Genomic DNA, 27589 nt, shown 5'->3' with positions numbered 1-27589 from the left:
GTGATTTTTGCGAGGGTCCAAGCGCGTTTCCATCTGGCTAGCAGGCAGCGTTGCCCTCGGGCTCCCTCGGCCACGCGTTCGTTAGTGTAAGGTAATTCTGTTTGCTCAAGCAGGCGGTGTTGTCCATTTAATTGTAAGGAGATGGGAATCCTTAGCTATGCCAAAGATTTTATGAAAGTATAAAAAACAAGCCAGGGAGCAGTCTCATAAGCTGGTAAATGGCATCCTCTGTCTCTCCATCAGAAAGCAGAGAGTTACACCGAGGTTAATAGTTCATTCGGGAAATAAATCTGCTCTTACTCTGTGCAGTCTATAAAAGCAGGCAGGCCCAAGGTATTCCCTGCAGATGAGCCGTCCCCAGGTGCCAGGAGTTTGGAAAATACCAGAGTCCCCGCTGCAATTAATACAACAGGCACCAGTGCTGCACCCCTCCACCTCCGCGGGTGCGCGGTCCCCGAGGAGCCGGGCTTGGCTTACGGAGCGGAGGGGGTTGTTCCTTGGTGATGAACTACCCCGAAGGTGATGTGTTCTCCCGCTGGGTGTGTTGGCCTCTTCCTTCTGCACCCGGAAGGGAAAGCAGAGCTGCTGGCAGAAACCGGCATCATCGGTGCTGAAAAAAACCAGAGAGGAAAGAAAGAGAAAAAAAAAATCTATTGATTTATCCAGGCCATTTCCCCTGCAATGAAGGAACAGTATTTTTCAGCATCTTGTCCGGACTCTGTTTCGGTTTTGCTGACTATCGGGGCATTAGGCGTTTCTGCCAGGAGCTGCAAATGCACCCATCCTACCCCTGCGCTTCCCTGCCGCCGCACACCCTGTTCCAGTCCAAAACAATCCTCCTGGGGAAGTTTACAGCCTTCAAAAGCTGTAAACTTTGCTCTCAAGGCACCTTAGCCAAAATCTGCCCGCTCTTTGAAGAAGTTCAGAGAAAACCAGGGTGAAAGCTGAGCAGTTCACCATTACTCTTACCACCAGACCCAAGCACAACCTCGCAAGCAGAGCTGCGAAAGGGACGTTTCGACACAGACTTTGCGGGGTTTCCTGGTGGTTTGGTGTATTGTACCCTGCATTTAACGGGCTCTTTTCCAACTTTCCTGCTGAGGCGCTGCCGAGACCCAGAGGGGAGGTGGGCAGGGAGGACTAGCGCAATAAAAACACCCGGAGCCAACCTTTTTTTTTCCCTTGCAACTGCCATACTCGTCACATGGGAAACAATCCGTTATCTCTTCGCTCCGTGTAGAACAACCCCAAATACTCAGCGCATATTTGCCTTGTCCCATATGCATGTGGACTTTTTTCATCCTTCTGTTATTACAGATGCTGCAAAGGCAATAACCCTGAAATGTCACAGCTGCAGATTCGTATCACACAGATAAGATGGTGTTAAATAAGGAATCACTCAACATCTAAATATTAGGTAAAAGACAACAAAATCTGCAAGAACAAGAAAAACATGGTGTACAGTACCTGTGGGGTCCGCATCCCTGCTCTGCCTGGTAAACTTTGAATGGCCTGAGATAGCTAAGCTAATTTAACTGTCTTTTGAAGTGCTGGAAAGTATGTAGAGCTCGACTGGGCTTGGAGAGGAGATCATCCCTCGAGGTTTAAAGCTGATCTCTGCTCCTTGCTTTGCTCCCAGTGGCGTTCGGCGAGCTGTTCAGCGGAGGAGGTTTGTAAGGGACAGGCTGAACAAACGACTTTACAGGGAAGTTACTCGTCAGACATTTGCAATCCCGTTGATGGACCGTGCGGTGGGCCAGGTTTGCACTGCAGCTGGGGTTCCCAGGGGATGCCGGGCACCGCGCCGGGCTGTCGGTGCCGTGCCGGACACCGCGCCGGGCTGTCGGTGCCGTGCCGAGCACCCGGGCAGCTCTGCTGCTCCCGACCCGGCGTGGTTGCTGCCGCCCGCGCTGCTCGGGGGCTTTTCCCCAACACCCTCCTGAAGCATCTCCCTCCTCTTCCTCGGAGAAGGTGACGGCCCGAGCAGCCACCTCCCGCTCGGCCCTTGCTGGGCACCGCGGGAACACTTCATGCTCCAAAGAGATTTTCTATTTGCTTGCGACCTCACCGACGCTGGGAATAATCTAGGTCAGCGCTGCAGTTAAGGCTTTTCCCAGCTCGAGGGTGTCTTCGATTGATAATTATATCTAGTTACCGCTGTAACACGCGCTGGTGGCTGGTTGCTCCCCAACCCCCTGCGTTCCCGCTCCCTTCCATCCAGCTTCGCCTTCGATGGAAGAGAGCTGGATGGAAATACCTTTGCAGGGTACTTCCCACCAGAGCTGCTCCACCTTGTAGGACTGGGAGGACCAGGTTGGCCGAGTTCCACAGCTCAGGTCATGTTTTCCAGCCGTAGAAGGCAGCTGTGGGCCGGAGGCGGCCGTGACATCTCCCTTGGTGGCAGGTGGGGCAGTTACTTCATCCTCACCCACTGTTTTCTAACGCTTGGGATGGAAAAAATCGCCCGCGCGTGGCAGGCGGGCTGGTGGGTCGCTGAGAGGCGGCTGCGGGTGCTGTTGGCGCGGGGGAGGCACGGCCGCTCTTGGCACACGCTCGGCTCCGGCTCTGCCGGTGCCATGCCGTGCCCACGCCGCTCCCAGCCGGCACTCCCGGAGCTCGGCTATTTATAGAGCTTCTTCCTCCTGCTGTATTTATATCAGCCAGTTTTGTAGCTGTTGTCTAGCACACGCAGAGGACTGGGGAGATGCTTGCAGGCTAGAGGAGCGACCAAAGTCCTCACGGCTCGGCACACTCCTGGCTCTTGCCGTGCCGATACACGGCAGCGCTGCTGTCCCGCGCCCGACTGCGTGCCTCGGCATCCCCGCGCCTCAGAAAGCCTGAAAAATCAGCCATGGGTGCCTTTTGCTGCTAGAGAAGAGCTGGTGCCGAGGAGGCGATGCTCGGGGCACAGGGGATGCGTGTCCCCGTCCTGCCTCTGGACGGCTGCGTGGCTCTGCGCTGCTCCGGAGGGTGCTCTCTGCAGCGTGGATTTAAAAAGCTGATTGGAACCAGCTCATTCCCCACGGGTCTCCAGAAGCAGCCCTTCAGGGGGGCCGGCCCACCCCAGGTCTGGGTGCTGGTCCCTCTGGGTGTCGAGGACTCCTGTGTCGCCCAGGATGGCCCCTGGCTCAAACTCTCTTTGGGAATGTGCGGCACAAGGACCGGCATCCTTGCTGCTATGCTTTATCCCCCAAACTTAGTCATTTTAAAGCTGGAGCTGCAAAAATTGCTGATTTCCCTCTTCCAGAAATGCTTTATTGATCCTGCTTGCTTATTAAGGGCAGGAATTTATCCCCTGCCTGCCGGTCCCTCTGCGCAGCGTGAGTGTTATTTGTGGTATCCCGTACAACAAACACCTATTTTTAGCCGAGTGTTCTTGGAAGAGGTTTCAGTACCTTGTTTTCCGCAGGGAATTCTCTCGCTTGCAGGGTGCCTGGCACTGCCCGTCGCACTCCAGCGGCACAGGGGGATGCTTGGACGGAGGCAGAGCACGTGGCAGGTCCAGACCCGCGTGGACGGCCGGTGTCCCGCTCTGATGGCAGCAGCGCCCTAAACAAACACAGCACCTCCCTCCTGAGAATGATTTTCTCGGGAGTTATGGCTGCAGATGTGTTATTTTGCTTTTTGACCTGCCTGCCTCCCAGGAAAAACTCCATTTCATTGATCAGACCATTTCAAGCTCATTCAAGGGCTGCTAATGACCAAGCCGTAACAGGCATATTTTAACCTCTGCCTTTTCTCCTAGTGTTCAGTGTCAGCATTATAAAGTACCACTTAAAATATAAGCACGGGCAGTCAATTATTTTAATCTTTATTACATCAGAACATACAGCAGCTACTCCCGCGCAAAAACACTGCGTCTGATACTCAGCAGAGTGGGTTTGGCTGGGAAATGCCACCCCACCAGTTTGGGAAACGCCATCCCACCACCGCACACACCAGCAGAGCTCGCGGACACCCCCGGGGCTCATTTCCCAGGGCACCCACAGCACGAACAGCACCCCCAGCATCCGACTCCTGACTTTGGAAGGGGGCTGTATTCCTCCTACTCCTTCTAATTCCCCTATAAATTGCATGATTTATACCCCTGTACAAGGTCCAGGATCAGCGCCCGCAGCACCCTCTCACGGGTGAGGGACGGATACGGGCAAAGCCGGGGGCTCACCCTGTGCCCCCAAAACCGCTTGGCTGGGGGCCGAGCACCTCCCCACCACGACTCTGTGGATGATCTCCAGCGTATGGAGCCAGAAAGAGCTGCCCGCAAGCAAAACCAGCCCCATCTCATCACTGCTGCTTCCCCACGCTAATCCTCCAGGAAAAAAAAGTGCCCGGTTAAACCCTGCAGGTCGCAGGCACGAGTCTGTTTTTAACTTGTGCATTAAATGAACAGGGAATGAGGTTGTCAAGTGGAGTTTGGGACGGGCAAGACGTCAAGGCAGAAGCAGCGCTTGTGAAACCCAGCTGGTCCAGCCAGGGTCGGCGTTGGCTGGAGCGGGATTTTTCCCTTGTTTTGTGGGTTAGTCATAGGTTTGTTTATTTTCTTAGAGTTTTTTTCTTAATTATTCATCTGTTGCAATCACAGCAGACACTTCGTTTCACAGCCCTACATGGAAATCCAAGACCACGGTACTATTTTTAGCACACAAAATGTCTCTCCTAAATGTATTAACTTTGGAAGAGTAAATATTAAATACACTCTCATCGCATTAGAGGCATTTATGCAGAAGTACAGCACCAGCATTTTTAACGGTTAAGGGAAATTATTTTATACAGTAGCACTTAATCAAACACAATAAAATGAGATCTTACTGCAATTCTTTCAGGATAAGTTGAAGAGAAATTAATTCATTTTCACATCCGTCGCTGATGATTTACTGACACTGGGGCATATTTGCCCCATTAGTATTTATGGTGGCACTTGCAATCCTTATGCAAAACATATAGGAGATAGCCTAACATTTATTCTGCAATTAAACTGAAATGATTCTTTGCCTGCTTGCTCCCGATTGAGGCATCCAGCACCGTCTGTGACGAGGGTACTATAGGCAAACCCCAAGCAGGCAACACAGGGAAACCCTATGTGCTATAAGTGCCTATAAATACGTATTTTTTCATAAGAATGGCTTTTCGTAACTTTATTGGGGAAGTATTTCTCAGGCTGGGCTGTAGGAGAAGGATGCGGTGCTGCTGGTGGAGCCCCAGGGCTGGCTGTCCCCGCTCTGGTGGGTGCCTGGACAAACAGCGGTGACCCTCGCGGTTGGTGGCTCGGGGACCGGTGCCGGTGGCTCTCGCCCGCTGATGGTGATGGGCAGCAGGGGTGCTGCCCGGGTTTGGGTACCCAGGGTTTGGGTCCTGGCCTCGAGGAGCTCCTCGCTCCTGCAAGAGCCAGCTAGTTGGGGTAGAAGGCGCTTTCCTAAAAAGAAGGATGCCAGAAATACGGAGCCGAGCTATTGTTAGTGGGTTGGTTTCATCGTTGTCTCGGTTATTGTCTCTAGTATGGGCTCTCTGGGAAAGGAGGGATGCACAGAGGCGACGTAGTCCTTTTAGATGCCCCAAATTTTCTTCTCTCTTCCCTTACCTCCAGGTATTTGGGTTCCATTTCCCATGTCCATTCCCACCATACACCCAGCCAGACCACCCCAGCCACCTCTGGTCTAACACAGGGGCCAGGGGCTGGGATGCATCTTCCCAGGGATTTGGCTAGCTCTCTCCCTTCTGTGAGGCTCAGATATTTTGGAGACAAAATCCTTGCCGGTTTGTGAGGACATTGCCCCCCGTTGTCCAGCATCAGACCTCCCAGGCCCAGCCATGCTGTGTGTCGTCCCCCCTCGGACATTTTGGGAGTATCCCAGGGCTGGAGGTAAATCAGGGGAGTCAAACCAAAGGGGTTTTCTCAAACCACGAGCACGGCGGGCTGGCCTCCCTCCCTGCTGTATAAAATTGATCTCTTTAATATCTCCCTGCCTAGAACAGGTGAAAAACTTATTACAGAAGACAACTCTTGAAGTGGCTCTGGACAGTGGGGGTCATGCATGCTGCTGCGGGCATCGCGCCTGCGCCATGAGGCTCCGCAGACCGGCCAGCAGTTCCAGTTCATCACTGGGGTGCCTCGGGCGCTGCGAGCAATAACACAGCCCAGTAATGAAATCCTTAGTTTGCAATAACTGATCCTTTGCCTTTTCATTTAAGAGCAAAACAGAAGGGCATGGTTTAAAGGTGGATTTCCTTCTCTCCTTCCCCCACCCCCAGAAGACCCATCTCAGACTGATGGTTTTAGAACCGTCTTCTCCGTGCACCGTGATTTCCCTGATTAATCACTTTGGTAATAAATCGAACAAAGTATGTCTATTAAGTATCTCATTTTCTTTCAGCAGCTTGGGCACTTCGTCAATTTTACACACAAAAAAAAAATGTGCCAGGAAATACCAAAAAGGAAAGACAAGAAAGCCGATGGCCAATGATTCCTGGATGACTAATTGCCCGCCCAGATGAAACGGCCGCACACTGCTGGGTCCCACCCCTCGCAGGGGGGGTCCTGGCACCCAGCCCCACCGGGTTATTTGCTGAAATGAAGTGACACCCTTGCCCGTGGCCTCCAAGCCACCCGTGCGTGTGCAGGGAGACGTGGGTCCCATTCAAGCGACCGTTTTTAAAGCTATCTAGACGAGCCCTGCCTCTCCCACCGCGCTCGGCCCGGGGAGGTGCGATGGAGGGGCACCCCCGGCCCCCACCTGCCCCCAACCCGCAGGAAAAAAGCAGCCTGTTGCAAACAGCAACACGTTGCTGCAGTGTTTTGGATTCCACAGCTTGCTTTCGCTCCCCTGCACAGCAAACGTAACGGCGTGCTTCCCAGCATTTTACGCCGGCTGCTGGTGCAAGGGGCTGCTCCCCTGAACCCCCCGTCTCCCAGCGGGGCCCCCCCTGTGTGTTTTGCTCCAAGTCTGCAAAACAAGATTTAAATCTCCGAGAGAAAGGTCGTTACCTTGACTTACAGAAACTTTCAGGCACTGGAGACTTTGTGAGCACCCTCTTGCTTGGGCTCTCCCCTTCAGCGCTGACAACCGTCTCCAGCCGCGCTCCCCAAAGGCTCGCTGAAGTCTGGCGATGGAAATGGAAGTGGAAACGCGATGGAAATTCAGAAATTCGTCGTTCACGGGCAGCTGCTGCATCAGCTGGTACGGACCAGCTCCGCACCCCCAGGCTCAGAGCTGCATCCCCTGGGATGCTCCATCGGGCCCTCTGGTCCCCGGGTAGATCTGCTCTGCGTGACCTTGCTGACGACACCGACACGGAGGTACACAGAAAACACTGCTTTATTGACTGCATTTGCCAACACATTGAGGAATGCAAAGGGTTTTTTTCATAAGCAATGGGCCATGGTCCCAATGTGTATTAAAGCATACACTGTATCTAAACAGGATGAAAATAATGGCAGACAGAGCTATTCCAAGGCAACACAAATAGCATGCATAATACAGTCTCACACAGAACGAGTTTGATAACATTATATTGCTTTAAGGATTAACTAACATGGAAAATGTACAAAAAGGAGAAATAGGTTTTTGCATTAATGAAAAATACATTTTTTCTCTACAAAGGAATTTCTAATACAAGAAAATAAATATTGCAACATAAGCCAAAAATAATTTAAAATTGCTCTTTTCAATATATTTTCAATATTTCTCTTTTATATTAACAAATGGCACATCACGTTCTTTGAAACAAAGAAAACAGAAGGGTTTCTCCTCCTGCGACATTCATATCGTTTCCTGTAACTGATGTGAAGTGGGTCTGTTTTGTATGTGGAATGGCGCAAACCGCGGGGGGATTTCCTTAAAGAACAACCAAACCTCACGCCCTGCCCTGCCGCAGCATCTTCCCGCTGGCGGCTGCTCCCGCATCCCGCTCGCCCCTCCCGGCTCCGTTCTGCACCCCGCCTTGGGGCCAGCTCCGTGGGACAGCAGGCTTCCAAACCCCATAAAATAGGTGCAAGCAAAAAAAAAAAAAAAAGGAAAAAAAAAAAAAAGGCTGTGGGGAAAACGGGTGTGTGGAATTGGAGCTGTCCTCGGGAAACTCCCGCAGCCATCGGCGCTGGGGCTGATGTTGGGGCTGTGCTCCGCGACCAGGGCATGATGCTACGTGCATCCTCATCTCAACTACAACGGCTGCTGCTTCGCCAAGGAAACGGGTGCTCTTACAGTGCAAATGTCGATTCCTGCAGTTTATACATCTTAAAAGACAACATTTCTCTACTAAAATAAACCCTTTTATTTTTTTTTTCTTTCTGTTCATTTCAAAATACATTTACAGTAACATCAAAAATATTTCCCTTGTGCATTTTCTCTCCTGAACGCCAGGCTCCCCTGCTCCGAGGCGGTGGCGAGGCTGCACCGGGCAGGGGATGCAGCGGGGTGGCCGCGGCCGTCCTGCTGCGGTCCAGCCCTCGCTCAGCCCCGCGGCTCACGAGAGCCCCTTTTCTCCTCTCTATCCCCCCCTCCCTGTTCTTCTCCCCGGGTTTGACGTGCCCCCCCAGCCCCCTTTAGCTTTCCCCACCTAAACGCCGTCTCCCGATGGCAAAATACGATGCCCGATGTTTTGGGAGCGTTTCAGACTGTTTTATTGCCCGCGGCTGGCGGTGCCGGGTTGGTTGTTCTTTAAAGTCTCCCCCTTTTTGCTTTCCTGTACTGAGAAGACAAGTAGTGCAGAAGCTGATGAATGGAGCTGTGTACAGTGAAATTTGTGGATTGCTTTTTTTTTAACCATAATTGAGTGAAGCACACGGAAGCAAGATTCATTAAAAGGCAGCATATTGATTATTGTTATGACTCTTATACTAGGATACTGTAGCTAAAGCTAGCAAGCCTGATAAGATAAACTAAGTCCTATTTACTGTATTTAACATTATCTGAACATACTGAGCCTTAATTAATGAGCAGATTTTCATTTCCAACCTCAATGGGTTATGCTAATTTATACCAAAGGTGGTTCCCGTTTTGCTGATTTTCTGTTGGTTGGTTTGGTTTTTTTTCCTGCTAATAACTCGTGTAACATTTTTCCCATCTGAGGAAGATTCCTCCCCAGGCATGGTCAGTCTCGGCCGGGTCAGTGTCGGGCTTAGCCGGGGCTGGGTGCACCCCACCCGAAGCCCCCGCCGCTCGCCATGCCTGGGATGAGCTAGGCTGTCATCGCTTATCTTTGCTGCAAATTTTATCGCTAATAAGGACTTTGGAAGGCTGATAAAGATGATCTACTCTAAAACGTCAACTGAAGGAGTCTCAGAGTTTCAAAAGAAAGCTCACAGTGGAATGAGCAAAAAGCATCGGAAATCAAAACGGCAGGATGCGGTCTCGGAGCAGCAGCATCCCTCGGAGCAAGCTTGGAACCTAACGCCGCAGCAGTGTGTTATGAGTGTGTCTTTAGTCCTTTGTTGCTAAATAACTTCCAATTTTTTCGTAATGACAAGTTTCCGGTTTCTGGCTGTGCTGCTTGACTGTCAAAATATTCTTTGGCATCCACAAAATTATTTGACTGATCGGTTTGACAATTGCAAGGTTTTTTTGATTAGTGATGGGTTTAACCGGTTGCAGAAGTGTCCCAGGTTTGTTTTTTTTTTTTTTTAGTTTTTTTTTTTAACCATTTTTTATTTTTAAAAAACAACAACAACAAAAGTTTCAGTGAATTCCTTTTTTTTTTTGTTCCCTGAGCTCACACTGGGGTCACTCCAATAAAACACGTAGCACGACTTAACTGTGACCTTTGAAGCCAAAACCGAAGTAATGGTGCAATTAAGTGCAAACATGGAAATTCGCCTGACTTGTAGGTAACATGGGCTTTTAAACAACATTTAAGGCTTATTGGGGACATTTTATGCATTAAATTATTGTAATATTTATAATGTCAGCTTCTGTGAATCACCCTCCCACAACGAGTCAACAGCTTGTAACCAGGATTTAAGGAATAAAAAAAAAAAAAAAAAGGATGGGGAGGAATAAATTCACCATTTCCATTGTAGCGTTTAGTCGGAAAACAAAATGGTGAAGGCAAGCGTTTCCATTTCCCCTTGGTGACAGCACGTTTGGCCTCGGGGCCAAGCGTTCCGTTGTGCAAAGGGGATTTCAAACGTGCCGTCCCGGCACGGTGGGACCACGGCAGCCGTCGGAGAGAAGCACGGGCAGAAAAACTTCGCTCAACCTCCCGGGTTAAACCAACCCCGACTCCCCACGGTGTTTTCCAAGGATGCTTTTCTCCTCCGTCCTGCCCCACAGTTCCATTTTCCAGCTTGCTAAGAGCTGACCAGTTCACCTGAGTACCTCACTTCAGTTTTTCTAACGACCTCAACGGGGTCGAGGCGCGGGGCAGGGACGGGGAGGAATTTTGCATCCTGGCCCCCGGACGGATCCCGACCAGAGGAAAAGGTGAGGGGAAAAATAACGACCGAGGCTTTTTTTCCTAAAAATAGAAACGTTAATGTTGCTCTCTTCCACCCCAAGCGCTTTCCTCCAACAAGCTTTTTGTGCTTTAGTCATTATTTATTTTAGTATCGCTTATTTTGCTTCCTCGCATACGCGCACGCAGGCGGGTACTCCCCTCCCACAGCTGGCCGCTGCCCGGCCCTCCGCTCGCTCCCTGCTCCGGGGGCAACCGTCCCGGGCAGAAATCTGCCCCTCGTTAAATAATGCCCATTAATTAAACTGTCATCCCTGCCAAAAGCACGGGTACCGGCACCCTCCGCCCTCTCGGCACCCTCGGCATCGGTCCCGCCGGGCGCCGGCTCGCGTTCCCGGGAAGTGGGGTCCGGCGGGGATCCGGGGAGGGACCACTACTGTCACGGTCATCGATGTCGGTGAAGCTGAAGCTGTATCTCAGGCGTATAGAGAAGAGAAAGACAACAGTGCCGAATTTCCAACTATATACACATATTAAAAATCCCCCTCGCTATGGTATCAGGCAGAAATTGGACATGGCAGTTGTAACTGGCTTGAGGCCTCGGCGAGCCGGCGCGGTTGGGAGGAGTTAGGATGCCAGGATGCTCATCCTGACGATGTCCTCGCCGGCCGCATCCAGCTGGCCCCGCTGCGCCCTGCCGCTGCGGGACTCCCCGTCCGAGTCGCTCATCTCTGCGTCGGAGAAGTAGCCGTCCGTCTCGGCGTCGAAACGACGCAAGGGAGCTCCGCCGGCGCCGTCGGGCTTGGGGGGCTGCGACCTCCGAGTCCCTCGGCTCTCCTTTGGTAATTTGAACCGCACGACGGTTTTGGGGCTACCTACGGAGTCAGGCACTTTGGCCGCGGGGCTGGGCTCCGGCTGAGTGCAGCGCGGCGTCTCTTCCTCCTCCTCCTCCTCCTCCTCCTCCTCCTCCTCCTTGCTGGCGCAGCCCCTCGCCCCGGCCGGGGGGTGAGGCTCGCCGGCTTTTGGGAGAGAGCCCTTCTTGGCCGTCTTTTTCGCCTCGCCCGTCCCTTTGCGGTCGGCGGGAAGCTTCGCCGCCCCTTTCTCCGACTTGCTCGGTCTGGAATCGGGAGCGAAGGGCTTGGCGGCATCATCCGACAAGTCGCTGGCGTTGTTAGTCCAGGGCTCCGAGCTCTCTGGGTGGCTCCCACCCACGGCGGGGGGGCTGCTCCTGGGCAGCTTTTTCTTAGTGTTCGTTCTCGTTTTGCTTTTCATTTTCTTTGTAGCCTCGCTCTGCTTGAACGGGGAGCGGAGGGAATGGTCCATCATGAAGCTCAGCAAGGTCTCCTCGTCCTGGAGGAGCTCCTCGGAGAGGCCGGGGGTGCTGTCCTCGTGGTGGGCGTTGTTGAGGGACCACTCGCTCATCGCCATGTTCTCGGCGGTGATCTGGACCGACTGCGCCAACCAGCTGTTGAAGAAGGTCCCGTCGATGGGGAAGGAGGTTGACAAGCCTGGAAAAAACAAAAGGGGAAGATTGCCTCAGGAGCCAGGAACAGCCACGCTGCCCTTTGACAACGCCACCAGCTTCACCAGAACTCCCTGGCACCGAGAAACACTCAAAAGGTCAACGATAACGCACCAGGGCAGGACACAGAAGAGGGTTTGCTCCAGCACTAATGCTGAATTTGGGGTCCATTGAGGTCACACCACAACAACCTGGTGGTCCCCCACATCCGACACTCCGCGAACCTCCCCGAATCTTTCTGCAGCGAAGATGCCAAGCCCCAACCCAGTGTGGGTAGAAAATACATTCCCGTGCAAAGGTGGCAGACAAACAACCCAGCTGTAAGCCTAAAAATTTGGTGACTGCTACCAGAGCGGGACTTGTGCCCAGGCGAGGGGTGACAGATTCCCCCAGGAGCAGCTGGGGGGGCCACCGGGCCACCACATGCCGCCAAACCCCCGGGGACCACCGAGCCAGGCAGTCAGCGGGGTGATGGGCCCGGTGCTAGATCTGCTGCAAAGGCAGGGAGGGAGGGAGGCATCTCCGAACATCTCCGAATACTTGAGAGGCGTGAAAACCGAAGAAGAAGAGCAGAGATGACAGGCTGGAATGGAGAAAGCTGAAAAATTTCCTAATAATGATCTGAGAGCAGGAGTGAGCACTGTGGGCTGGGCTGGGTCTAATTAGCAACTGGAAAGGCGCATACCTGCACAAGCACGCGCAGTTGTAATCCCCGTAACAGAAACCCACGGGTTCAACATCAGAGACGGTTTTACAGATGGAGGAAAAATGAGGTTTGATTTTTGATTTAAGGTAAGAGCTCTCCTTTTAAAGCAGTCAGCCTAGCAACAGAAGAGGGAAAGAGCAGTGGCACGGGCAGGGTGACTCACGTCCGCAACGTTTGCCGGTCTCGATGACAGCTTTGCATCACCCTCCCCTGTGAGCAGCGATACGGGCCGGGACCCCGCACCACGGGGGGGCAAACAAAACACCCTGTGCCATGCCAGGGCTGCTCAAGGCCCCCCTCGGAGGTGACACTGTGGAGGTGACAGTCCCACACCTCCTGGCAGGTCCTTTCGGAGAAGACAGCCCCCCGCCCTGGCAGCAGCCCAACGCAGGCGAGGGGATGCAGGGGCAGGGATGAGCTTAGGGCATCGCGTGGTACCCAGGCGCCGAGCAGCCCGAGGTCTTGCGGCAAGGGCGCTGCCGAGCTCGCCTTCCCCCCGCCCTTCTCTGACGACTGCAGCCCCAAGAGATGCTTCAAGCCCTTAACAAAATTCAGGAGGTTACAAGACCCCGGTGAAGCTTTGGGTCAGCTGCCTGATTTCCCCGGCTCACAGGAGGGCAGCTTTTCTCGGAGACGCCCCAGCCCTCCGTCATTTGATGGAATTTGCCCCAGAAAATCCAAAGAACAGAGACAAGATGAGCGCAAAAGCCCCATTTCCAAAGGGCCTCCTGCCTAAAACCCAGCAGCTGTGAGATGAACAGAAAGCAGCAAAGTCAGGGCGAGCAATGGGCAAAGCAGAGCAAGGCAGGGTGGCCCGGACCCCCAGACCTCCCGCAGAAACTCTCTGTACCCCCAGGAAGGTTTTATAGCACCCGCAGACTGTCCGAGAGCCCCACGGGACCGGCGCACCCCCTGCGCACCCGCGGGGCAGCTGAGCACGTGTGAACTCATCACCTCCTGCCCCGCACGCTGGCAGAGGTGACAGCGCCGGAGGAAGTCGAACAAAAACCCAATTGCGTGTAAAAACTATATGCAGTTGTCAAGGATCTTGTCAAAAAAGACCTTTTTTTCCTGTTTTTTTTTTTTACTTCCCCCCCAGCTCCACCCGCTGCCCAGCGGCGGTAGGTTGCAGCTGATGGGGAAGAGCCGGAGGTGGGTGAAGCATCCGCAGAGCCAGCCTGCATCTCCGAGCCCCCCCGGGCGAATTCAAGAGACCGGCTGTGCTTTGTGCTTGCCTCCTGGTGCTCCCGGACCGCCGGCACAACCAGCACGACCGCACGGTCCTGGACAGTATACGCCATGCGAATGCACAGCCCATGTGCTGTACTCACCATCGGTGCACAGCACAGAAGATACGGGGGATCAACCCTACTGCGGGGTGGGTAAGTCTGATTTTATCACCAGAAAGCGAAATCACTCTTCAGCAGCACATCACAGGTTTTGTAACACATTCTCCCAATCCGGGTGCGAGCCCTGGGGCTGGGGGGGGCGGATTTTACATCCCCTGCCCCGCCGGGGACCATGTCTCTGACGCGGTCTCTCCCGTAGGACCTCAGTAATTCAGGCTGGTGCTCACAAGGGAGAGATGGAAGAGGCTCCCACGGCCTCGGGTGTAACTCCACCGTGTACGTGCAGGAGGGATCAGGGGCTGGGACTCTTTACCCTGCTCCCCGAAACAGGGAGCCTCCAGCAGCACGGGTCAACTCTGCGCCCATAAAATCAGACTTACCCAGTTGTCCCAATACAGTTTCGTTGACTGATTTCCTTTTCTCTTTCTTCTCAGGACTACTTTTTCTACCATCTCTTCCTTTCCTTCTCGGGTCACTTTTCTTACCCTTTGTCTTCTTCCCAGTTTGTTCTGGCATTTTTTAGAAAAAAAGGAAAACTCCGTGTGAGACGAGGCATCAGGGATGCTGCGGCGAGCAAGTTCCCCTGGGACACACCCCTGCGGTGGAGACCTGGACCAGACCTGCAAACAACTCCAAGCCAAAGGGAGAACAGTTGCCACTTTTTGGCCAACTGTAGGCTCAGGTCTATAGGTTAAGAAAATCTGAATCCCGTAGGTTATATAAAAAGAGGTTTGGGCCTTGGACATGCACTGAGCGTGGCTGCAGGAGCAGTCCCACTGAAGGCAGGGGACTCGCTGGAGACTCCGCAGCCACCGACCTGCCCTCCTGGACCCGGCTGTGGGGTGAGGACCTGCGGGAGCAGCAGAAGGGAGTAACCCCGAACCCTGCTCAGATACCTTCCAGGAGACACCTCCAAACCCAGCGGTGTGTCACCCATCACCGACAAGAGCATCTCCTGGAGGGATTCACCTGCAAAGCCAGTTTGACAGCGACGGTACCGGCAGCGCTTTAAAGCAGACCTTGATTTGATTTGACCTTTCGGCGATAGCAACTGCTCGCACTCATGCTGTGCGGGGGTGAAAAAAACCCGAAGCTATAAAACTTAAGCAGTGTATTGAGCATAAGTAAATGGAGTAGGAAAGATGACCAGCATTGCCTATGGAAAGCCAGGGATATAACTCTTAGCTATGTAGACATTCAGCTAAAAATCAATATTTCCTAAACGGCTCTGAACTTCTACTGGATTTATTCCTCTTGGGTAAACAGGACAAATACCCTATAAAAGTACGACTTGTATTGCCAAGCAAAATACTTCAATAGTTTTTACTTACTCTGTTAGGTCATTCTCCCACAGAAGTCCATGCTAAAACTTATTAGTTTTCAGAGGGGGAAAGATATCGCCCTTAAACCAAGACATGGGCGGCTGATGGAAGCGGAGGCGAGACACGCAGTTTTTCAGAGCCTGGCCCATAGGTTGAACCTGCACAAGCTGTGCGGCTACCGCAGCAGTGACTTTAAGACAGGAATCAGCTTATTGTGTCGGCCAGCAGCAGACCTGCACAGCCTCAGCAGCGGGGCTGCGAACTGGTCGGGTCAGGGGGGATAACCTCTGCGCTCCCCTCGGTGCGGCAGTGGGAATGTGCTGGGCGAGCAGGGGAGGGAATTCGCATTGCACCTGCCTGCGCCTGGCTTAACAGAGGATTTACAGTCCTGGGGTTGCCAAGCCAGTAACCCCTCCTGACCAACGGACTCGCTGAAAGAAAAAAAAGCAAAAGCAAAACCGGTATTTGCTACGTTCCTGCCAAATAACTGGAGAAACGCAGACAGATTTTTCACTTCGCTTACAAAATAAAAATCTAACTTTGTTTAGACAGCACAATGGGGCTAAAGAGAAACCCGAGCAGTACTTTTTGAAGAGGAACCTGTCAAAATAGTCGCCGTGTTTCAAAGCCAGACAGTGTTTACTTTCCACTCCATGCAAGAAAAATACAGGGGAGAGAGGTGGGTTCATTTTACACGGGCAGTTCTCACTAATTTTATTAAAAATCTCCTGCTTAAATGATCATTTGTCAGCGGGAAAAATAAACCCCTCCAGTTTTGAGTTTTATGTGGGAGCCATTCCAAAAATAACTTAGAGATTTCGGTCGATGACTACCGTAACAGCAGTTAAAAACCTGGCCTCATCCAGGCAAAATAACGCAGACTTCTTCCTTTCTCTAGGGAAGCCCGGGCACGCAGAGCAGCCCGGTCGGGGCGGTGCGGAGGGGACGCTACAGGAACTGTCCCCCACTTTCAAACCAGTCAGCGCTTCGTAATGACGGACCCTTCACTAGAAGAAGGACATGGAGGTGCTGGAGCGTGTCCAGAGGAGGGCAACGAAGCTGGTGAAGGGCCTGGAGCACAAGTCTGATGGGGAGCGGCTGAGGGAACTGGGGGTGTTCAGCCTGGAGAAGAGGAGGCTGAGGGGAGACCTCATCGCGCTCTACAGCCACCTGAAAGGAGGTTGTAGCGAGGTGGGTGTTGGTCTCTTCTGCCAAGTATCAGCGATAGGACGAGAGGAAATGGCCTCAAGTTGCGCCAAGGGAGGTTTAGACTGGACATTAGGAGAAATTTCTTTACTGAAAGAGTGGTCAGGCCTTGGAACAGGCTGCCCAGGGAAGTGGTAGAGTCACCATCCCTGGAAGTATTTAAAAGACGTAGATGAGGCGCTTAGGGACATGGTGTAGTGGGCATGGGGGTGTTGGGTTGACGGTTGGACTCGATGATCTTAGAGGTCTTTTCCAACCCTAATGATTCTATGATTCTATGATTCTATAGAAAATGCAGCAGTGAGTCACCCACAGCTTTGGTCCCACCGGGTGCCGAGTCTCTTTAGCTCTAAGTATTGTCAACTGGCACGGAGGAGGCTTAGCAAACGCGTGGGTGTTGGGAGCACTTGGTAGGGTCGGGGTCTATAACGGTGCATGTTCGGGGTGGGACCGGGAAGGGACAGCTAGGACCTGAAGCAGAAAATAAACACAACGCTGCTTTCCACGGCTCTGCTATGCGCTGCCATGCACGGGTGGCACGGCACGGCTGTGCAGCTACCGCAGGACGGGCAGCTGGAGGCTGAGCCCTCCTCTGATCTCCTTGACACCGACCGCCCCTCCGTGCCGGGCTGCCGCCGGCCCCAGCGCCTGCTCCTGCCGTCGGGAGATGTGATCAGCGCGAGGACCACGTGCTGCATCGGGGAGGAGGTACGCACCGATGCTGGGCTCTTGCCTGCACCGTGACTGTCACAGCCGACAGGGCCATCCTCTCTTCACACATTTGGGATCGCAACTTATGGCCTGATGCTACGTCCTGGCAAGGGAACTCCTCCCGAGCTCGGGAGACCCTAGGCACCGAAAGGCACTCGGGTCCCTAATGTCCCCCTGGCACGGGAAGGACCCAGGTGCCCAAACCACCTGGAGATCCCAGGACCAAATTCCCGCAGCCGGGCCCTTTCCCTGGCAGCAGCGACTCGCGGGAGCCGGGTCCCAGAGGCAGCAGCCCCTGCTCAGGCTCAACCAAAAAGCCCATCCCGGCAGAGACGAGCAGCTCAGCTCGGTCAGTTCAGAGCAGAAAACAAACTGGCGAACGCCAACCATTTGGGGCGGGAGAGAAGAACATTTGCATCGAAACGTACGAAGCCATCCCACGGCCTGCACACCAGCCGCCGCCTGAGTCACCCTCTCACCGCGGGTTCGACTCCGATCACCCACCTTTAGGCAGAAGAAACACCACGGTAATGGCAGTCGTGCTTTTCCCCGAGTACAGGCGTAACATTTTCAGGAAGGGCAATTGCACAGCGCTGGCGGTGCAGACAGCCCCGAAACGCGAGCAGCAGAGCCCCGACACGGCTCCCCCTCGCCGGCCGGGGAGGGTCCCGGCTCACCCACCCCAGTCCTCCCCGGGAGGAGCTGCCGACTCCCACCCCATCGCTGCATTACAGAGAGGGTCAGGCATGCACCGGCGGTCAGACTGCCCAAGGTATTTTGGGGAACGCAGGTCCCCAAGGGCACTTCCAGCCGTCTAACACCCCGTTTGCGAGGGAGGTGAGCTCAGAAAGCCTTCCTGGCCAACTACCCCGCGCCTGTCTCCCTCTGAGAGCTGCAAATCCTAAACCAGGTTCAACCAGCCAAACTGAAGAGGGTCACGATGTCCTCTGTGACCCCCCAAAACCCTGAGCCGGGCAGAACAGCGCATGGCATCTGCCTTCAGGGTCTGAGTTTGTTGCTCTTGTCTTTTATCCCCCCGTTATTCCCGAGCTGGACCTCCCGCCTCGCCAGCGGCATCACTGCGGGGAGCACCACCCGGCACAAATTTCCCGGGTGCCAGGGAATGGCTCTCGGGACGTGCAACGCGGGGTCTCCGGTTGGTGGGAACACCATTTTGTGTGTGCCCATAGCGCTGGGTCAGCCGGGACGTACAGAGCAACACACAGTGTCACCGATCTGTGTCACGGGGACCGAGATTTACAGGACCCTCATCTCCCCGGAGCACACCCTGGGGTCCCGGCCACCCCTGCCCCGCATTGCCGCCTGGCTCTGGCCATCGAGAGGAATTTGCACAGGCTCCGAGTCACAAACATCACAACGTACACATTTCTCAGCCTCCAAAACTCCAGTCAAAAGAAACTTTTGTCAAGGAAAGCTCAGCCCAGACGGTTCCTGAAGAAACCCCAACTATGTGATGGCTTCAAACGCCACTCCAAAGCCACAAACACAACAACCGTCGGCAGAGCTTGCCAAAGCGCCAGATGCTGCTGCTGGAAAAACTCTTCTGCAGCCATGGGGTTTGGTCTGTGCTGCCACCGAAGGGGAAGGAGGAGGGGGCAGGAGCTGGGCGCTCCGGCACCACTTGTGCAAAAGGAAAAAAAAATAGGACAGAAGGAAACCAACTTTATTTCAGTTCCTTAATAAAAGGTGCCAGAGACTTTGCACGTGGTAGGCGCGACGTTCCCCACTAATAGGTGTGTGGAGCAGAGAACTGCAGCCGAGCAGAGCTACAGGGGCTGGTCTCTAGCAGTAACCGACATCCCACCAGCACCTTAACCTTCGACTCTTGACAGGGCCAGAGGCACCTACAGAGCCCGAAGTGAGGGCTGCTGACCCCTGCCAGGGAGCCAGCTGCTGTGGATCAGCCCCAACATCAGCACCCCGTGCCCAGGATTTGCCATCTCCTCCCAAACAGCTCCATCTCCACGAAAGTCACCGAAATGCTGCCTGAGCATCACCACCTAACCAAACGCTTGGTCTTTCTGACCGATTCCCGTGGAGAGGAGGATCGAGAGGGATCTGTGAAAACAAGGAGCTCCGACACTGCGATCAGCCAGGGTATGGCTTTATTGTGTGTTTCTGAACAAAACTGGAGATGTGCAAAGAGTCAAGATTCGAACCGTGCTTAAATAACACTGCAGGGGAGGGGGCAGCTCTGGCTTCCCTGGGGTGGGGGGCTGAGGCTGGGGCACGAGTCTTGGGCTTCAGAGGATGGCAGGGACAGCGTCTGCGAGAACAAGCTCTGGTAAGCGGTACTGACCTGGGTAAAGATCTTTCTCAATAAGCTTCATCTGGAGATGGAAGATCTGCTCCTGGAGTTTACAAATGGTGTGTTTCATTTTCTCCCGTCTCGTCACCATGTAACAGAGATTTCTAACCTACAGAAACACAAGAAACAGTGTCCGTTTTAGGCGGGGTCGAAGCGGGTCCCCTCAAGCTGTGTCGCTGCTTCTGCCGCCCAGGGAAATCCCCACTCCCCCGGATTCAGTCCTCTTCATCTCACCATCAACCGTGCTGCACCAAAACTCCTACCACGGCTCTCTGGATGCGCCAGGACTAGAGGTGAGGGCTCTTGATCCAAACGGCGTAACATATGTGGGAAAAACCATGCAGCGAATGATTCAAAGTCTAAATGTCTTTGTTCTGGCTCTGACAGCCAGAACCCCACGGGGGGGCAAGGAGGGCTGGCCGGCTTCTCCAGCACAAGCACTGGGCTTACGAAAGCCATATGGAAGCACGGTATCTCCAGAGACGCGGCTCTGCTTACCCCAGCAGCACATCTCTCTTGAAGCACCAAGTCTCCTTGCAAAGCCCGGCAGACTGGGGCACCCACCCAGCGCAGAGCAGCCACCTTGGAAACCCCAAACACGGCTCCACCGGCCCCTGCCCCGGCACCGGGGACAGCTCGGCCACCACCGCTCCGGGCAGCAGCGAGCGGGGACCGTCCTGCCCGGGGGGCTGGGGCAGCCCCGGCTCCGAAGCCCTCCCCACGTAGGGGACCACGTAGGATGCCGCATGTAAGGGAGTCTCTCTCTCTCTCTCTCCTCTCTTCTTCTGAACATAAGCAATAATAAAGTTAATCTTTAACTTCTCCCATCAAAGGTCTGAATTCACAGGCAGGGTTTGCGTTTCGGCATCAGTGCTTTCGAGGGCACAAATTCAGCCCGAATAACACAGCACGCAGGGAGTCAAACGGGGCCGAGCGCGCTGCTAATCTGCTCCGATTAGTCAGGATTAACTTTCAGTACTTGTCGCAGCACATCCTTCAATTCTGCTGTTGATACGCATCAGCGCACAAAGTGACCAAGACCCACAAAATGGGAACAGAGCCAGGAGAAACAGGTGAATTATTTTGTGATCTTACCCAGGTACGGCAACGGTGCAGACACACAGGCTGTTTTAACCTCCTGTTAATTGTTCCCAGACCTAATGAAGAAGTTAATGTCTCTACAGGATTTGGCGAGCCTCAGAAGGGAAGATGCTGCAGAAGGAACATTGTCATACAGCGATGCGAAGGCCCAGCAGACGCACACAGCCCCGAGCATCACGCTGAGCCCTCAGCCCAGCAGCTCGTTCACACTTTGACATAGAAACCTGCGCAAAAAAATGCCAAATGCCAAGAGGTACTTTGGTCCCCTGGGTCAATGGGCCAGTTCTCATCCACAAATTGCTCCTTTTGCAGGGAGGGAGAGACCCTCTTCCCGCAGCCAGTGCAGGGAAGGGGCACAGCTGGGACAGAGCTGCAGGTATGAGGCTACCCATCTGCTGAACGCCAGAGCCTTACAAAACTGCCTGTTGCCCTAAAGCAAGTGCCAGGACAGGGCATAGAAACTACAGCAAAATATCCAGGTGGTGCTGGCCCAGGTAGCCACGTACCGGTGCGGCCCCCCTACCCCAAATCTGGCCAGCATCCTCCCCTCCACCTGGTTACTCACACTCGCTCCACATCTCCCTGCAAATCACTGGTGCATTTTGTCCCAGTACAAGGAATTTTATTAACCAAGTGGGAAGCCCGAAATGCAAACAGCAAAGTGCAAGACCTAAATGCTCGCGTGAGTAGCGCAGCAGCGGTTAAACCCTGCTCGTCACACGGGGTTGCTGATAAACACCCCCAGCAGCCCCAGACGACAGAGCTACCGTGCGATACCCCCTGGCATCTGCCTTGGGATGAATTTCGGTGCCGTGCTTTTTGCCAGCCCCGCCTGAGGGTGGCTGGAGAGCCGGGTCCGTCCCCACGGCTGCGGCAGGCATCACGGCGTTCAGAGGAAACGGAGGGTTTCAGCTGCGAAACAGAAAATGCTAATGGCAGCTGACAGGGTTTGACAGCGTTTGCTCAGCTTCCTGATGCTCTGAAAGAGCAAAACTGCCTGTAATGAGGTAAGGAGGAGGTGGCCTGAATGGAGGCACAGGCAGTAACGGGCGTGGGTATGCCCACACTCGCGCGTGACCCTGACGTCTCCGATTCCTCCCCCTCCTCGTCCTCAAACCCCTCTCTGCAGAGGAAGGCTGGGGTATTTCCAGGCTTGGGGGACTGTCCCTGCACGGTGGGGAGCCTTTGTGCCTCTCACAGTGACCGAGCAAGCCAGGACCTCGTCCCACGCTCACCTAATGTCCGCCACCAAAGGCTGTGAAGGCAGCAGGACGGCCGTGGCCATCCCTGGTGGCATCGCTCTTACCTAAGGACAATTTGGAAACACTTAGGAAAACAGGAGAAAAAGCTGCTCTTTTTTTTTTTTGAATCCCCTAGCTGTAAATATAAAGCAGCGAGCTATACACTGTATATTTTACTACGTTTTCTTCTCTTATTCTGGATTGGAGAAAACATCAAACTAAAATTTCTTTATGAGGAAAACAACTGCCTTTGGCAACCTGCATCTCAAAGTGTTTGGCGGTATCTCTTCTCTATGATTTGATATTCCTGGAAAAAAACATTACTTGTGCTCTGCTTAGAGACTGCTGGTATTTACACACACTTACACAGACAAACACCACCCTGCTTCCCCACGCCAAGCTCAGATGCTGGTATGAAAGCCTGGAAACCAAAGTTCTTTGTTAAAGCTAATTTAAGCTTGTTAAAGCTAATTTTTCCTTGGAAAAAACTTCTAAAAAAAAAAGAAGGCAAAACAGGGTTAAAAAAGGCCAGAAAGAAAATGGGGGGACTGTAGGATTCCCAGGCAATAGCTTTAATTTGCTGACACTGCGAAGTGCAGAAATGACAGTGGTTAAGAGATAGCAGAGGGAAACGCTGTCACCCTCGTCGCCCCAGTGTCATCTGCCCCACTGCTTCTCCTCCCCAACTCCTGCATCCAGATACCATTATCAGCCCCAAAATCACAACCATTCCTGCCAGATTAATTGCTGAAAACACTAAAATAGCAACGTGATGCCCCGTGGACATCCTCTGAAAGCCACCCCTCCAGGCTGCTCTTCTCCGACCCCTGTTTGATGTGATGCCTCATTATTTGCAAGTGAAATGGAGCGGCTGTGAGCGGCGCTGACAGACAGGATCAGATACCTGGGATGCACTGGCAGCAATGGGATTTAAACCCGTATCGCCCATCTGAGCACCGGACTTTGATCCAGCCAGTGTTTGTTGTTCCCCCTCTTGGAAGAAGAGCAAACAAACAGCTCTTCCAGGGCCAGGCGGTGAAACCTGGGAGGGACTTGCTAAGCAGAGGCTGAATGCCGATGGGGAATGACCCCAGGAAGCCCGGAGGCAACCCTGGAAAATGAGAAATCTGGTAAAACCCGTAATTTTGACACAAAGAAATCAAAGAGAAGCTGCCGTGCCACATCTTTGAATTAGGCAGCTCCTGGAGCAAAGTGCTGTACCCAGAGATGCACAGTGGTTCACTGCAGCTGGGAAAGTCAAGCTGGGAGCAAGTGGAAGCAGAGGGAGATGGAGCAGCCTGGTTTAGATTTACGATATAGAGAAGCAGATGAGGGGAAAAAAGTGAGTTGAACTTGTCACCCTCAGATCCGGCAGCTGCAGCCTGTTATCTACAGCTTGGTGCTGGAGACCCATTAACGGTGGCACCAGCCCAGCCCAGCCCAGAGATGGAAACATGATGCAGTAAAGGCAGGAGCAAAGGAGGGACAGACGGGCACAGCGATGGCAGTGATGTACGCAGGGATGAAGGCCAATACGGCCACAGAAAAGAGACAAACAGCTTGAAATCCAATTGCTTTTACATAGGAGAAGGGTCTTGGGCTCCAAGACCCACGCAGGGAACTGCAGTGAGGGACCAGGACAGGCTGGTCCAGAGCAGAAACCCCGCCTGGACATGAACACCCTGCTCACTCCCACCGCCTTTCGCCCCGTGGGTTAAATTATGCCGCAGACGCGCAGCAGCTTGGAGAGAGGTTCAGGGATAGGCAGGGGCAGCATCACCGGCACCTTCGCCTCCCAGGGAGCAGGAATGTCCCCTGCGGCTCCCGCCGCCCCCCGCACAGGGCACCACCTCCACCGGGTCAAAGCAATGCCATTTTCCTGCTTCCCTCCTTCCTTGCCTGCTCCCAGTGATCCCGAGCCCCTCCACGGCTTCTGCACCCCGGGTGGGCTGTCAGGAGGGGACGCAAGCAGGGGCCGTGGATTCAGGAGCAGGAGAGGGGGGACCAGGCAGGACTCGGGTTTTAAGCACAGGAGGGAAGGGAGCTTGGCCCCTGCGTGCCAGACTTGGCAGCCCTGCCCTGCCTGTCCCCGTCCCACTGCTGCTGTGCCCATGTCCCCCCCCAGCAGCAGCACTACCGCACCCATCCCCTCCCTGGCCGCTCTCTGCCGTCTCTCTCTGGGTGCTGTGCTTCTTCCCCTGTGCTTCCTCCCCTCGCCGCTTCTCGCCTTCGCCACCCCTCCTCCTCTCCAGCCTGCCTCTGCCCCATCCCTGCTCCTTCCCTCCCTGCAGCCATGACAGCCAAATCCGCAGGCAGGCAGCGCGGTGCGGCAGCGAGCACAGCCCGGAGGGCTCCGGCATCGCTTTGGTACCGCTGCTCCACCGATGTTTGCTCTCCCCAAAAAAGCTGTCGTGGAGGCAGCTGCTCCCTCCCCTGGGGGAGGACACCCCGTGCTGCGGGGAGCTGCGGGCGCCTGCATCCTCCGGCTGCATCCTCCAGCACGGCTCTGCCTCCGCCGGCAGCTCCCCCGGGAGCCGACCCACTTTCGGCTGCGGCAGGGCAGGGAATGCCCGGTCCCGCCGGCCCTGCAGCTCGCTCCTGCCATTCACCCGTCTTTCATGTTTAATGTAAGTAAATAATGAAGTGTTCCCGTGCCTTGCTGCTGGAAAGGGGCAGCACAGGATAATTCTGTGGTTTGAGACTACGAAGAGCTCGGTGGAGCAGCACCATCTGCCTCCCAGCCACCCAGCCCCACCTCTCCCCACAGACATTTGCTCTTTTGAACCCCCGGCTGAGACCGCCACTAACTTATTTCATCAGTGTCAGTGTTTTGGCAGTGATGGTACACGCACGCTGAGCACCGCTGTTCTCCTGAATAACGCTCTAGATGAAGGGACCCAACTGTTAGGGGAGTCGAAATGAGTCACTAGGGAACGGGGCTCGTTCTGCCTATAGGCACCAGCACACATTAAAGCGGCCCTGATGGAGCATATGGGTACACCATTGAAGGAAAAGCTGTACTCACCCTCTCCAGGTCTTGCCTGAGGTGCATGAAGAGCTTTAAGCGTCGGTAGAGAACGTCCTGTTCTTGCTGGGCCAAGTTGTCCACTTCATCCGTTTTTGGTGTCAGCAGCGGTTTGTTGGAATTTGCTTTCCTCTTCAGCTTCCAGTACTGGTAGACAAAATCCACCAGCGATTCACTTAAGTCGAGGTTCTCCGCCACCTCTGAAGGCTTCACGAGTTCATAGAAGTCCTCCTCCAGCTGCTGGAGCTTCTGCTTCCGCAGCGTGACCTTCTCCAAGTCCAGCTGGGCTTGGTCAGGCTCTGTCCGTGCCTCCTCGGGCAACTTGGTGGCACCGGTGCTGTGCTCAAGGCAGAAGGACTTGAACTTCACTTCGTCGTTGTCTGCTAGAATAGTCCGCATGTCGAGGTTGTGGTCGAAGGCGCAGGTGACGTGGAACGCGGTGACACAGGCGGGCATGGAGCACTGCGGGGAGAAGGACAGGGCTTACGGCCAGGGCAAAGCACCATCGGTGGGGGGGATGCTTACCAACACAACGTGACCACAAGGCTCGAGCCTGGCTTACCACAAAAACTGTGACATCCATCTGAGTGACACCACCTACCATGAAGTGATGGATGCTCCACTACAGGTAGTCCTTATGGAGGAACACCTGCATTGCCCAAGTCTTACACACCCATGAGCCGGACACCCAAGCAGAAGAAATCCAGGGTTCACCAGATACCAGCGGGCACTTCCCACCTTACCTGCTTTAATCCTTCTCTGTGACGGGCCCTGCTCATCTTTCACCTACCATAGACAGGAGCTTCCAATGGTTCTTCCAACAAGACATGTCAACAGCCAAAGACAACGGCAGGGGCCAACGGGATGCTCAAAGACTGTCAATGGATTTCTCCCGATGGAGAAATTTTCATCTGTATTTCACCCTTAAACTACTCCACTCTCTTACCACATCTAAAGCTAATATGCCATTTTTATTGAAAGCATACAGAACATGTCAACGTTTATGAGTGAATGTGGTATCTCAGAAGCAGCCAACGCTCCCGGAGCACGATGCCTTTCTCCTCTGGAAATTACACAGCCTCTAATTAGCTCCATTAAAAAAGAAAAAAAAAAGGCAACTCGGCATATACAGAGCAAAACATCACGAAATCAACTTTTTAGAACCGGTACAGTGGCTAGACTGTTGTCAAACTTGTATCAGATTCATTTTTTAACAATTTCCCTAACTTACCTCAGACTTAAATTTGGATCCCGCAGGCAACAAACCTCAGCCTGCTTTCCTACAGAGGGGGTTCCTCCAGCCAGCGCAGTGCCCGTGTCCACATCAGCACCGTCTCCCCCTCTACTCATTAACTGATTTTTAATGGCTCAGAGTGTCAGGTAATTATTTCAGCCATAACCCATAAGAAATCAGCCTATTCCAGCTGCTAATGACCAGTTAAACTGCAATAATGAGACATTTTAAGTGGGCTATTACTGTAGGCACCATATTTCAGCATTTATAGAAGAATTGTTCTTGCGGGGGATGAAGATGCAGTTGTGGCCTGCAGGACAGGCGGAGGCACGTGAAATTTCCTGGATGTTGATGACAAACCGTTTGGGATGCTGCGGAGTTTTACTGGGGCTCTGCTGCACGTTAATTCTCAAAAAGAAAAAAAAAAAAAATATTCTGGTAGTAGTTGAGGAACAGAAGTTTTATGGCTTTTTATCTTCATCCCATCAGCCCTGAATTCCTGCTCAGTCACCCAGCGTGTGAACTTTTGACATTGCTGCTTTTAGATATTTTCCCTTGACTTTGTTTATGAATCTGCTGGTGCTTACGAAAGTGAGAGACTTGCGTGGCTGCCAGGGCCAAGAAAAGCGTAGGCAAGCGGTCTCCAAGTCCTCCCCTTCCAGGGCGCTCCAGGCCCCGCTCCAAACCCTCTGAAACCAGCGGGAAGAGCTGGATGCAGCCCCGCCGCGGCCGAGCCCCGAGCAGTACCGGCACAGCTCCGGGCAGCGGTGCTGGGCACTAACTCCTGCAGGCACCAAATGCAAGCAGATTATTAACTCCTACCCTCTGCTTCCCCTGTTTAAATCGGTCTGTTTGGTCCTAACTTCAGCCGGAAATTGCTCGTGAAAATAGCTGATAGCTTGCAAAAATCAGCTCCCTCTCCTATGCTGCCGGTGCTTGCACAGAGCCTGGCATCATGTGGGACCCGTTGGTGCTCCCCGCGCCAGCCCGGTGCACCCACCCTGCCCTGCCCATCCCACGGGACAAGCCCTGTCGCAGCCTCCCATGCGGCTGAAGCACCGGCTCCGTGCTCGAGTATTTATTTTTGATAACGAAGGAGGGACAGAGGGAGCCCAGCCTGACTCACTGCATCCAGATTTATTCGGTGCAATCAGTATATCATGCACTGGCTTTTAAAGCGCAGGCGCTCGCTCCTGCAGCCATGGGCCAAGCATCAATACAAGGAGGAGATGCGATGCACGCTGAGGTTGGAGGCCTTTGCCAGCTGGAAGTGCCTGTGATCGAGCTTTCTTCTCTGGTAGCCAAGATGGTAATGGTACTGCATGGAGCTACAGAGCTCCTGATGCTCTCCTGATGCACTCCTGATATACTCCTGATGCACTCCTGACGCGCTCCTGACGCACTCCTGTCCTGGTTTCGGCTGGGATGGAGCTGATTTTCTTCCTATTAACTGGTAT

The 27589-nt window shown here is 53.7% G+C and overlaps 1 protein-coding gene across 6 annotated transcripts in view; it reads right to left on the bottom strand.

Annotated features, from left to right (window-relative positions):
- Positions 1 to 7295: 7295 nt before the first annotated feature.
- The window catches only part of JADE2 (jade family PHD finger 2), an 84210-nt gene continuing 63916 nt past the window's right edge, over positions 7296 to 27589 (bottom strand). For 5 of the 6 annotated variants that reach the window (XM_075164588.1, XM_075164585.1, XM_075164583.1 and 2 more), the window contains 4 exons: positions 24899 to 25360; positions 19523 to 19640; positions 14344 to 14472; positions 7296 to 11894 (listed from right to left, as the gene is read on the bottom strand). In XM_075164588.1, the coding sequence (XP_075020689.1) occupies positions 11014 to 11894; positions 14344 to 14472; positions 19523 to 19640; positions 24899 to 25360 (1590 nt within the window). In that variant the 3' untranslated portion in view covers positions 7296 to 11013. The remainder of the gene's footprint in view (positions 11895 to 14343; positions 14473 to 19522; positions 19641 to 24898; positions 25361 to 27589) is intronic. The other variant, XM_075164587.1, reaches the window with a different exon arrangement.

The sequence above is a fragment of the Calonectris borealis genome, chromosome 15, assembly GCF_964195595.1.
Source record: "Calonectris borealis chromosome 15, bCalBor7.hap1.2, whole genome shotgun sequence".
Lineage (NCBI taxonomy): Eukaryota > Metazoa > Chordata > Aves > Procellariiformes > Procellariidae > Calonectris > Calonectris borealis.
This window is presented reverse-complemented; position numbering and strand designations above follow the sequence as displayed.